This window comes from Sorex araneus, chromosome 5 (assembly GCF_027595985.1).
Source record: "Sorex araneus isolate mSorAra2 chromosome 5, mSorAra2.pri, whole genome shotgun sequence".
NCBI lineage: Eukaryota > Metazoa > Chordata > Mammalia > Eulipotyphla > Soricidae > Sorex > Sorex araneus.
Genome location: NC_073306.1, coordinates 54044263 through 54056877, shown reverse-complemented (window position 1 = coordinate 54056877; position 12615 = coordinate 54044263). Strand labels below are relative to the sequence as shown.

The 12615-nt window shown below is 51.7% G+C and overlaps 1 protein-coding gene across 1 annotated transcript; it reads left to right on the top strand.

The window, feature by feature from the left end:
* Positions 1-241: 241 nt before the first annotated feature.
* On the top strand, positions 242-6807 carry PLA2G2F (phospholipase A2 group IIF). Its single transcript, XM_004603681.2, has 5 exons — positions 242-354; positions 1401-1453; positions 3247-3391; positions 4224-4330; positions 6596-6807. Exons 1-5 carry the CDS (start codon positions 242-244, stop codon positions 6805-6807), a joined length of 630 nt encoding a protein of 209 aa, XP_004603738.2.
* The last annotated feature ends 5808 nt before the right edge of the window (positions 6808-12615 follow it).

Below are 12615 nucleotides of genomic sequence, written 5' to 3'. Positions count from 1 at the left end.
AGGGCACCCTGGGGTGGGTACTTTACCAGGCAGCTGTGGGCAGGGCGGTGGCAGTGGGCGGGAGGAGGTGGAGCCTCCTTTTCTAGGGCATGTGTCACCTGCTTCTTGCCCAGGGGCACAGCCCCGGCACTACCCTGCCACTGTGTGCCGCAGCGTGAAGCTGGGGCCTGCTGCCCGGAGCCTTTGGAGTGGACCTCAGATCTTGAGAGCCTTATGTCGCTGGCCCCCCAGAACCCAGGACATGGCAGATGGGGCGCAGGCCAACCCCAAAGGGTTCAGGAAGAAGGTGCTGGTTAGACACCCTTTGGAGTGGAGGTGCCCAAGACTCGGAACACCTTCTTCGAGAACGTCCAGGTATGCGCTTGAGGAGACCCCGGGCTGGAGGCCGGTGTGGAGAGAGCAGGAGTGGGGACAGAGGATTTGTATTTCGGGAGAGAAGCTCGGAGTCTCTGGCAAGGGCTGAGACATGCTATTGCATTACCGGGGGGGGCTTCGGGCTTGTCGTATAAACTCTCAGCAAGACCCTGGAGGCTCAGGGATCTCCCTGAGAATGCTCAACAGTTTAGGCAGTGGTGAAACTAGGACTCGCAGGTGCAGGTTTCTGGGCTCTGGATGCAAGACCTAGCCAGCAGGTCAAGTCCCGCAGCTCCTTGGTATGTGTGGGGCAGGGAGCCACTTCTTCTTCTTCTTCTTCTTTTTCAACTGTTGTTGGTTATTTTTTGTTGTTTTTTGTTGTTTTTGGCTTTTTGGGTCACACCCGGTGATGCACAAGGGTTACTCCTGGCTCTGCACTCAGGAATTACCCCTGGTAGTGCTCAGGGGACCATATGGGATGCTGGGAATAGAACCTGGGTCGGCCGCATGCAAGGCAAATGCCCTCCCCGCTGTGCTATCGCTCTAGTCCCCTGTTGTTGTTGTTTTTTGGGTCACACCCGGCGATGCACAGGGGTTACTCCTGGCTCTGCACTCAGGAATTGCTCCTGGCAGTGCTTGGGAGACCATATGGGATGCCGGGGACCGAACCCAGGTTGGCTGCGTGCAAGGCAAACGCTCTATCCATTATGCCATTGGAGAATTACTTCTTATCTGTCCCTGTGACCAGAACCCAGAGCCTCTGAGCAAAGAGTCTGGGTGGCTAATGCTCAGAGGTTATTCCTGTGACGGGGCAGAGGGAAGGAAGCTTCTGGTGTTCCCAGCTTCCAGCTCTGCATCCTGGGGCCTCATCCCTCTGGAGGTGCAGGGCGAGTGAAGGTCCTAATGGGGGAGGGGGGGCCGGTCAACAGCCCAGGTACCAAAGGATGGCATTGATGGCACCTGTGATAAGGGGCAGGAGGGCAGTGCAGGCCTGCTCTTGGAGGCTGGGGGAAGGAATGAAATCAGGACCAGGTGTTCTTCCTCAGATCTATTCTGGGAATGAAGAAATTCTTCACCATCGCCCTGGTGGCCGGCAGTGGTGAGTAAAGGCTCCAGGAAGGGGGGGGCTCCACTGTCCTCCTCTCTCCCAGTCTCCCTTGGGGGTTCTGAGCACCTGACCCCGCGTCCATTGCCATGCGGCAGGACCTCGGTCTGTCCCTCTCAGGAAGCGCCTCCACTTCCTGCTCAGCCCCTGCCGGGCTGCATCCTCGCCTCGAGGTGTTTACTTCTGCTGCCCCTGGTAAACACCCCGCGGCACTGGGTGTTTATGAGCCTCAGAGGGGCAGGCCCAGAGCTGAGCCAGCTCGTAAAATGGAGGTGTTTGCTGGGCTTCTGGGCATCCCTGCAAAACCTGGGGTGTTTGTGTCCACAGGAGAGTGTTTGCGAGTGTGCACGTGAGCAGAAGGCAGGGGCTCATGCACGAGGGAAAGAGCATTCGGGGGTGTCTCTGTGTGTGTCGGTGTGTCTGACCCGAGGTGGCATGACCTGTTGAACTCGCACCTGGAGACCGTACGTGGTGGGGTGTGCCAGTGTGTCCATAAATGTGGGGCTGTGGCACTTGTGTGTGAGTGTGGAGGAAACATTGTTGCCCCTCCTGGTGCCTTTCCCCAATATGATTCTGGCATGCGGCTCAGGGTGGCTGAGGCTAGACCCACAGCCCTCAGGTGTGGGAAGAGGAGGCAGACAACACTCGCTGCTGACCTTCCTCTGGCCAGCTCAGCAGCCCTCCAACACAACCTGCTTTGTGTAAAAGAACGAAATAAAGTGAGGTGGAATGATGCTGGACAGGAGAAATTGTTGCTTGAGTTCAGGCAAAGTGACCTGTTATTTAGAAAACCACCACTCCCGCCCAGCCCAACCTCTGGCTAGGACAGAGCTCCCGCCTGACTGAACACAGATTTGGTCTCCTCCAGTGGGAGGCTGTTGGCGACCTGGTCCGTTTCAGGCCACCGATCCCAGCCCGCTGCCGTGTGTATCTGTGTGCTTGTGATGGAGCGTGCGTGCACGTACACAAGAATGTATCGATATGCAGTGAGGGTGAGTCTGCGAGTAGGGAAGTGCCCGTGGGTGAACGTGTGTCTGAGTGTGGGCTTGACATCTCTGAGAGTGTGTCCCTGTGTGAGGGTATGCTTGAGTTGTGAGTGTAGGTGGCTGTGAGTGTGTGTCCCTGTGTGAGATATGTGTCTATGTAGGAGTGCATGTAGTGTGTCAGATCTAGAAGTTGTGTGAACTACGTCTGAGTGTGTGATGTGGGCGAGGACAAACGTCTGTACGTGTGCATGAGGTATGTGTGGGTGAATGTGTTTGGGCCAGTGTGTATGCGTTCAACAGTATGGTTCGTGGAGGGGAACTGGAGGTGGGTGAGCATGTGCATGTCCGCAATAGTAGTTCAATAGTGTGAGAGGTACCTGTGCCTATGTGTGTCCATTCAGTGTGTGGCTCAGTAATTTCCTTTCTTTACTTGCTGAGGGGCACCTCATGGTCAGGAGGCTCTGTGGACAGAAGCTCCCCGGCTCCTGAGAACTGGGCTAGTGGGTCGGTGTAAGTGAGAAATGGCAGGTATGTGTGTGTGTGTGTGTGTGTGTGTGTGCGCGCGCGCGCGTGCAAAGCTCAGGAGGCTCTAGAGTGGTGCCAGATCCAGAAAAGCCTTCAGTAATCTACGACCATATTCTTGGGGTGCAGAGGAAATGTGGGTGATGTGCCATGCCCGGCCTTCCGCCCACTCTCCTGTGCACACAAATTGCCTCCCCGTTTCCTGGCCCCAATTATTGGGTCTGCATGTCGGGGGGTGCTGTCCCAGTGGGGAGCTCACCGCGCCCAGTTTTCTCGCAGTCCTGTCCATGGCGCACAGCAGCCTGCTCAACCTGAAGACCATGGTGGAAACCATCACCGGGAGAAATGCCATCTTGTCCTACGTGGGCTACGGCTGCTACTGCGGGCTGGGCGGGCACGGGCTGCCCATGGATGAGGTGGACTGGTAGGTTCTAAAGGGCCTGGTTGGCTGTCGGGACTGGGTCGGGGGGGGGGGGGGGTGGCATCAGACTAGTCCTATCCCTGAGAGATGGGAGAGGACCCTTTTCCCCAAAGATGAGGCTAGGTAGAGGAGTTAATGACCCTTAACCTGTGACCCATGACCTCTCCCATTGTCAGAGCCACTGTCTGGGGATATCCCACAAACACACTCAAGCAACAGCCGCATTCATGCTGCACAATGCTGCTCCCATCTCCCCAAGACGGGAGGCTCAGAACACAGGGCTTGTCTCCCCCACCCCGGGACAGAAGCCAGCATCCCTGGCTCAGCTTCCACTCCTGCTGTCCCTGCCTCCCTTCCCCCCACCCCCACCCAATAACAGGCAAGTCTGCTTTCTCTCAGGCTTAGTCAACACCTTTCTGGCCCAGATGGGCCATCACAGTGACTTCCTGTTCCCACCTCCAGCCCCAACTCAACCCTCCAGACCTCTGTCCTGACAAAGCCTAATCAAACTTCTACATATGGTCACTCTCCTCCCCCTGGGCTTAACCCAAATCCTCCCTCCCGCCTAGACCCCATTGTTGGACCATCTGGTCACTCCCGCAGCTGCAGCCCTAGCTTTCAAGGGGCCAGCTGGTAGCTCTGGGCATAGGACAAGGAGGATGGGTAGAGGACAAGAACCTGAGACACAGAACAAGCTCCTGCCTGGCTGGGTGACTGCGTGCAAGACACCATCCCTCTTGGGAGCTCCTCTGAGGAGCTGGAACAGAGGCCTGGGGTGGGGGTCTCTGCCAGTGGCAGAGTCTGACACTCCCTGAGGTTCTCTCTCATCCCCCAGGTGCTGCCATGCCCATGACTGCTGCTACCAGAAGCTCTTTGACCTGGGATGCCACCCCTACATGGACCACTATGAGTACACCATCGAGAACAATACAATCACGTGCAGTGAGTCCCTCGTTTACTCTCCCCAAACCACCGGGCCAGGGAGAAGGCCTGGTGCTGTCCCCAGTCCCCAGTCGATGCTGGGTCTGGGGGACAGAAGAAACACGGGTTGCCCTAATAATAAGCTCAAGTGGGAGAGAAACAACAAGCCCAGGTTTTACTTAAGGAAGTCCCAAATATTGCACAAGATATGCTTTTACCAAACGAACACGCTCCAGTTCATGAATATGATATTGCATGCAGCATTCGGGACCTGCTTATGCCAAAGCATTTCTTCCTTGTTGAAATTCACACGAGCAGGTCTCTTGCATTGCTTTGCTCAGTCCAGCTGCCCTGGTGTGGTGCGAGCGCATCTCCACCCCGTGCTCTGATCCCCTGAGCATGAATTGGCACCTGTGCCAATAGACTCCTATGCTACCGGGAAGCTTTGGAAGGGATTCTGAAGCAGTGCGCCAGGAGCTGGTTTCCAGCTAGACCCTTTGGTGATGCTGAGACTGACATGGTAGCCAGTGACTCAAGGCTGCTTTCTTTCCCCTGGGCCCTCTATGGTCCTTCCCCAGCTAAGCTAACAGCTCATGCTCCGGCTTCCTGTTAGTGCTCTTTGCTGGGCAGCAGTATCCCCTGCCTCCCTTTGTCTCCCTGTCCAGACTCCTCACATTCCCTTACTCCTGAGCAAGCCCAGCCTTGCAAAGATCTCACGTCTCTTATGCCTTCAGAGTGTGCTGGGGAGTAGGGTGCATCCAGGGTGACTTAGGAGCCAGGGTCCTGTGGTCTTTTAATAGTCAGCTATCCAAACTTGGGGTGCAAGGATTGGCTTGAGAGGTGGTGACCCCATTAAAGCAGATCTTGGAGAGAAATTTCTCAACATTCCCTTACAGGGCAATGGATCAATCGAAGCAATAATAGAAACCTGGATTCTGGGGGTTCCTGGGGACATTGAGTCAGCTGTGGGAGAGGTCACGAGAGTGTGTGTGTGCATGTGTGTGCGTTCATGCATGTGAACGTATGTATGTGTGTATGCAAGCAGGGGTGTGTGCTCATGTGCATGTGTGTGTATATGTGTTTGTGTGTGTGTGTGCGTGTGTGTGTGTGTGTGTGTGTGTGTGTGTGTTTAGGGAGGCAGGCTAAGTGGTCAGCTGCTCTTTAACATATTTTGTGGTATACGTGGCTCCTCTTCAGTTGCTCAAAAGCTGATTCTGTGCAGTTTCTTTAGAGAGAAAGAACTCTGTACCCAGAAAGATTGAGAAAACTGCAAGCCATGGGCTAGTGGGTGGTTCTCCAGGGGTGTTTCCCAAATGTGCACCATCAGCCGTGCCCAAGAACATGTGAGGCATGCACATTATCCCAGGCCAGCGAGGAGGCTCAAAGCACATGCAGGGCATGCAGAGACCCTGAGTTCCATCCTGAGCACTGGACGGGTATAGCCAGAGCTCCACCACACACTCACTAAAGGTGTATGGGTGGGAATGTTATTATCAAAACAGAGAGAAAAGCAAATCCTCACATTCTACCCAGACCTCCTGAGCCTGACACTCTAAGGGGTGGGACATGGGGGCAATCTGCTTTAATAGGACCCCTGGCAGTCCCAATGTCCAAGGAAGGCTGAGAATCAACCTTTCATGAAACAGCAATAGGGGCTGGAGAGATAGTACAGTGGGTAGGCACTTGCCTTGCCTGTGGTCGGCACCTGTTTGATCCCAGACACCCTATCCGTGCCCCTTCCAGGCATGATCCCGCAGCACAGAGCCAGGAGTAAGTCCTGAGCACTGCTAGGTGTGACCCCAAACAAAAACAAAACAAAAATCAGTAAAACAACAATTGAAAAGACCACAACAGCCACTAGACATGGTGCATTCGCTCCCCTGCAGGCATTGAGCTGAGGTCTTTAGCCGATGTTTTACTTGCTGAATCCTGGCGCCAAACTCCCTCTATTAGAGAGAGTTGCATTGATATGTGACCAAGGATGGTAGAAAGTCAATGGGGAGAGTTTCTGTCCCAGTACTGAGGTAGTTTCGATTCATGGGGTAGGGGGACATGGTAGACTTAAATAAATCCATCCTGACTCTAGGCCTCAGTTTCCCCAACTATGCAATGACATGTCAGACATTTCTGGTTCTCTGATTTCAGTCTACCTGCATAAAGTTCTTACTATAAATTGATGGATCTGGCCAAACACTTCCGAGGCCAAGGCCTGGGTTGAACCTAAAGGGTGCCGGGGCTGTGGCTGGGACCACCAGCCTCAGAGTCCCTACACTCTGCTCCCCACAGACAAGGTCAACACGACGGAGTGTGACCAGCAGACATGCGAGTGTGATAAGAGCGTGGTGCTGTGCCTCCAGAACCAGCCGTACAACGAGGAGTACCGCAACTATCTCAACATCTACTGCCGGGGCCCCACGCCCAACTGCAGCATCTACGAGCCACCCCCCGAGTTTATGGCCTGCCCGCCCTTCTGGCCGGGGTCTCCTGCATCTCCCTAGTGTCCTCTGGGTCCCCAAGGAGAAGAGGTGGAGGCATCAGCTTTGGGGAGCACTGGAGGGAGCAAAGGAGTGGGGCCACATGAGGAGCTGGCTCTGTCTTGTGCCTCCCCCAAAAAAATACCTGTCCCCCAGAGGACTCGGGAAGCCAGCTGTGGCACCCCCAGACCTGTACTCCAGTCCTGACAAGGCTGTGCCCTGCCATGGGTCCTGGACCTGATGGGGAACGGGCTTGTGGGAGCCTGTTTTGAGAGTGGAAAGCCAGCCTGAGAGGGAGGAGGGCGTTATGGGGGCTCCACCCAGCTCACTTCTTCAGCCTGACCCTTAGGCTGGACCCCTGGGACCCAGAGAGACGAAGCCCACTCTTCCAGATTGCTGTGACCTGGGACCAAGATCCCAGGCAGATAGGGATGCTGGTCCCCTCGGGGAGATGCCAGGAGGGCTGGAACACAGGCTGGGCATGTGGGAACCCCAGCCAGCCTTCCACCCTGGCATTGCGCAGTCCTGAACACCCCTGTCAAAGAAACAAGGGTGCCAGGGTGCCGATCCCAAGGTTGTAGGACACCCCAAAGCTATTTCTCTACCCCTGCAGGAGGCCTCGGGGAAATTCCCACTTGGGGGACCTCCTGGTTCCCAGCCCAGATACATCATTGTCCAGGCTCTGGTGTCCTGTCCAAAGTGTGGCCTCAGTCACCCCGCGGGCTTCACACAAGCTCCTGGGCACCCACAAACCCCTGTGCCCAGGGACTGAGATGGGGCTACACTCACACAAGTCCCTGGTGCTCAAACTTTTCCCTCCCCTAGACCCCCGCCTCACTCTCACCTCTACCTTCCTTGTTGATCCCCCTTTGGCAAAGCGACACATACTCTGGCCCTTACTGCTGGGAAGAGCACCCGGACCCCAAGCCCTGATAAGAACCACCCTCCTGGGAGAGAAGGAGCGCAAACCATCCATGAGCCAGACAGAACGGGACCCCCTCGGTGCAGAGGGGACACAGCTGGCAGGGCTGGGCTGTAGATGGGGGTGGCAGTGTGGAAGCTTTAGGGGACAGTGGGTGGCGGGCAGAGGTGGGAGGGGGGTGACCCAGTCAGGTCAGACCTCCCCAGAAGATGGGGAAAGCAGTGAGAAAGAGGCACTCGGGGTGCCTCTTCCCCGAGTGCCTTAGGCAGACGGGGGTACCCGGCAGGCTGCCTCTCGGGACTCTGCCCAGCACCATCATCTCTTTGGGTGTCCCTCTTTTCTTGCCTCCCTTAGTTACCCCAGGGCCAGCGGTTGCCTCACCCCTGTCTTCTGCCTTCATCTGATGCCAAGCCAGAGGACACCCCCAACCCAGCACTGTGCCACCTGGACCCCCAAGAACCTCCCAGAAGCTCTGCCTGTCCCAGCGGTGCCCTGGGATCTCTGTCACTGTGGGAGGAACAGCCAGACAGAAGGGGGTGGGAAGGGACATGGAGAGTGTTGGACAGCTACAGAGCCCCAGAACCTACAGGGCGACCAGGCCAGCCTGCGGTCCTCCAAGCGGCAGCATCCAGAGCACCCGCCTGGGGCAGAGTGGGAGCACAACCCTCATTCTGGGAAACGGCCGAGGGACCATGCCCCTGGGGCACCCGCCTGCTCCCCACATCTGTCCTCTGAGGCAGGTCAGAGCCCAGCACCTCCTCGCCCTCTGAGCTGGAGCAGTCCCTCAGCTAAGGAGCTGGGGTCCCCAGGAGGTGAGGGGTGTAGGGACTGGCCACCTTGCCTGTGGGATCCAGGCCCGGCTGTGCAGCCCCACCACGCACAACCCCTTCCTGAGCTAGCAAGCTGGGATCCTAACAGCCACATCCCCTCCCTGAATTCTGACCCCCAACCCCCCTAAGAGAATATCATGAGGACTCAGCACCCTTTCTCAAGCTCACAAGGGCCTCCTGCTCCCACGCCCTGCATCCCACAACCGGGCATGGCACCCCCATGTCAAGAGACAGGGGAGTCCCTTGGGGAAATAGGGTTTCCTGGCTGTGGGTAGTGTCCCCCTGGGCTCAGTGTCTGGAATCAAGTCTCTCCGAGACTCTCCCTCTACCCCATCCTTAACTGGGGCCCAGAGAGTGGGAATCATTTACCCCAAGTCACACAGCTCCTATAGGGTGCAGCTGGTGTTGGAGTCTTCAGCTTCTGGCTCTTAGCCAACCTCCTTTACACCTTCTTAAGGATAACTTGGAAGTTGTCGGTTGTTGAGGTTAAGGACAAATAGCAGTAGGGCGAGTGAGAATCCAGCTGGGGACTAAGTCCTGTGTCCTAGACTCAGCCCCATCTCTGACCCAGGTCTTGTCCCCACTCCAACCAGTATGGGCCAGATGAGCAGCTTAGAGGGCCCCCAATGCCGTGGCGTTTCCTGGGGTCAGCTCAGAATAATCTCTGGAGAAGGGGAGGCTGAGCAGATGGGCTTACACCCCCACACTCAATGTTCAGTAGCTCATCCTTGCTTCTCCTTTATAATATTTAAGCTTTCACAGGGGCAATATAAGAAGAAAAGAGACTCCTGAGCTAGAAAGTTCCACAAGTTTGACAAACTCTAGATACAATCACTCACTGGTTAATTCCCAAAGCAACCCTCTGGACCAGGGGTGATGCTAAAAGGATGCTAAAATGACTGAGAGATCGACTCTCACACATGATTCCCAGCAGGCCCTGAAATATAGAAACTAACCTGAATATTGTTCAAGTTCTTATCATTTGACTCAACCTTTCCATTAGTGTAATATTAAGGTGATATTATTGACCTAATAAAAATTGCCTTGTCCTTTGCATTACCAACATGAAAATAGAATTAAAAATTTTTTTATTACACTTGAGTTTACCAGCTAAAGTAGATCATTTCTTTTTTTTTTAATTCTTTTATTAATTCACCATGTGGAAAGTTACAAAGCATTCAGGTTAAAGTCTCAGTTATACAATGCTCAAATACCCATCCCTTCACCAGTGCACATATTCCACCACCAAGAATCACAGTATACCTCCCCCCTTCCCCCGTAGATCATTTCTTATGTGCTAGGTGCTTAAGATTTTTTAAAAATTGCAAGGAATAAAACAATCACTTCATGCATATCAAGCTCAGCAGTATTAGGCGTTTGTTTTTATGATTCAGGCACAACATGAATGAACAGCAAACACGAATTGGCAAGGAAATGAGATGGCGGCTGTTTTGTGTGAACGCCATGGCTGGGCAGGCAGTCGCTCACAATGGAGCCAGGACTCTCAGGGGCACAGGGTGGGGCCAAGGATCAAACTCAAGGCCTCAGATATGCAAGGTCCACACTCTGCCACTGAGACAAGTCACCAGGACCCTGAGGGCTTTATAATATAAATTCAAAACTTTCAATCTTAGAATTAAATGAGTGAATATTAATGAAATATCTAGGTCATTTACAAATAAGATTCAATTCCTGAAAGATTAATTAGTGAGACTAGGTTTAAATCTTATCCACTCTGGTTTCTTAATTTTATCTGGCATAGAAAAGCTAAATATATTTGGATATATCAATGAATGTAAAAGTTGATTAAGAAGAAATTTATTTCTAGAAACTGAGATGCCATATTTAAAAAATTGTTTACCACGGGACCACAGATACCAAGAGAAACAGTACAGGCATAAGGCACTTACCTTGTTTGTGGTCAATCCCAGTTTATCCCTCAAAAAAAAAAAACACGGTCCCTTGAGCATTAACCAGGAGTGGTCCTTGGGCACAGAACAAGACTAAGCCCTAACCAACACTGAGCTATGGCCCAAAAAACAAAAAGCAAAAGAAATAACACACACACACACACAAATTGCTTATCTACTATAACTAAACAGATAAACAATGACCAACTTCCTTATTTTCATGGGAAGTTAATGTGATTAAGGTTAAGTACTCTGATCTAGGGCCCAGAGAAATAGCATAGTGTGTAAGGTACTTGCCTTGCACACAGCCAACCCAGGTTTGATCTCCAGCACCATATATGGTTCCTTGAGTCCACCAGCAGTGATGCCTGAGCACAGAGCCAGGAGTGTGTCCTGAGTACTGCTGGGTGTTGCCCAAAAAACAAGAAAAAAACAACCCTAATCAATATTTTGAAATAAAACTATTACAAATGATAAAGATAAAATATCTCTGTGAAAAAGTATGCAAGATTATTCAGGACACCCAAACCTGGAAACAAGCCAAATGTCTCTCGATGGATGATGACTGCACAGAGAAGCTGTGTGTGTACACTTGGTGGAATGCTAATTGGCTATTAAAAAATGATGAAACTATGCCTTTTGCAACTACATAGTTAGAATTTGGGGTGATTACGCAAAGTGAAATAAGTGAGGAAGAAAAAGACAATGGCATGATGACTTTCCTTACGTAGAATATAACTAACCAAAACCACCGGCAAAACAGAAGAAAAATAACATTTATACCCTGTGAAAACTACGGTGGTTCCCTGAGGGGACGAGGAAGAAGGATGGGAGCATCTGTGGAGGGGTTGTTGGGATCAGGTGGTGGCACTGGGACTCTGGTGGGGGCCTTTCAATGCACAGACACAGAGTGCTGCTCCGCCTTGGAAATGGATAGTATTGTAAATGTGATGGTATATCAATTAAACTTCATTGTTTTTTAAATAAGAAAAATCTGTTTAAATGCAGTTTTGTTGCTGTTGTTGTTGTTCTTAAGGGAAAAGAAAAAGAATTCGTTTTTGTCCTAAAACAGTTGCTTAAAAATTGTTCCATAATGACAAGAGGAAAATACAGGACAAAATGTTTCGAGTGATTACAGAAAATTGTGGTGGGTTTGTGGCAAGAAGATGTTATATGTAGTCAAGCTGGCTGAGACTGAATGGGCCAATTTATAAGGAGTTTAAAACGAGTCCAGTAGTCTACTGATGTAAAACTAATATGCAGTGAAAAACATCAAGCTTTCCTGATGACTAGTCACTATATCACTGTATCACTGTCATCCCGATGCTCATCAGTTTGCTCAAGCGGGCACCAGTAACATCTCCATTGTGAGATTTGTTGTTACTGGTTTTGACATATCGAATACGCCACGGGTACCTTGCCAGGCTCTGCTGTACGGGTGAGATACTCTCAGTAGCTTGCCGAGCTCTTTGAGAGGGGTGGAGCAATCGAACCCTGCTCAGCTATGTGCAAGGCAAACGCCCTACCAGCTGTGCTATAGCTCCAGCACTGGATATGATTAATATGAAAAAATTATATATACCAACAAGTATACCCAAAGGAAGGAGTTTCATTATTTTTCTTTGTTAACTAGGTGTTTTCCCCAAAATTTGCTTTCTTCAGAAAACAGCTTCGTAGTAACATCTTGTAAACATTCCCCAACAATATATTCAATGAAAACAAAAACCAACACAATGAAAAAGTTATAAAAATGTAACTCTAACCAGATTTCAGAGATCAATTTAGGCAAATGCATTCTGCCCCCCCTTTGTATTAATATTAACCATGATTCCAAAAATAGCTGAAAGCATTTGTTTGCTTGGTTAGTTATTCTCTGGCAAAATGCAAGTTATTAGCTTCCTTCTCACAACTATTATTTTGGTGAGTTTCAACTTCAGGTTAAAATTCGAAAGTAAACACTGCCTCATGGACTTAATCTAGAAGTATACAGTAGCAGGAAAACACTGTTTCACACCCTTCCCTTCAAACACTTTACTTCCATTAACCACGATAGAAAAATGCCAAAAGCTTCCTAGCAACATCACCCCTCGTCAGCCCGAAGAGCTTAGTGGGACTTCAAGTGCTGAGGAGCAGAGCCAGGGAGAAACCTGATATTGGGGGAGATTGGTAA

Coding starts and splice junctions, on each gene's coding strand:
- PLA2G2F (XM_004603681.2), top strand. CDS start 242: ATGGCAGATGGGGCGCAGGCCAACCCCAAAGGGTTCAGGAAGAAGGTG. Junction 1,454..3,246: donor CGCCCTGGTGGCCGGCAGTG/GTGAGTAAAGGC, acceptor GTTTTCTCGCAG/TCCTGTCCATGGCGCACAGC. Junction 4,331..6,595: donor GAACAATACAATCACGTGCA/GTGAGTCCCTCG, acceptor TGCTCCCCACAG/ACAAGGTCAACACGACGGAG.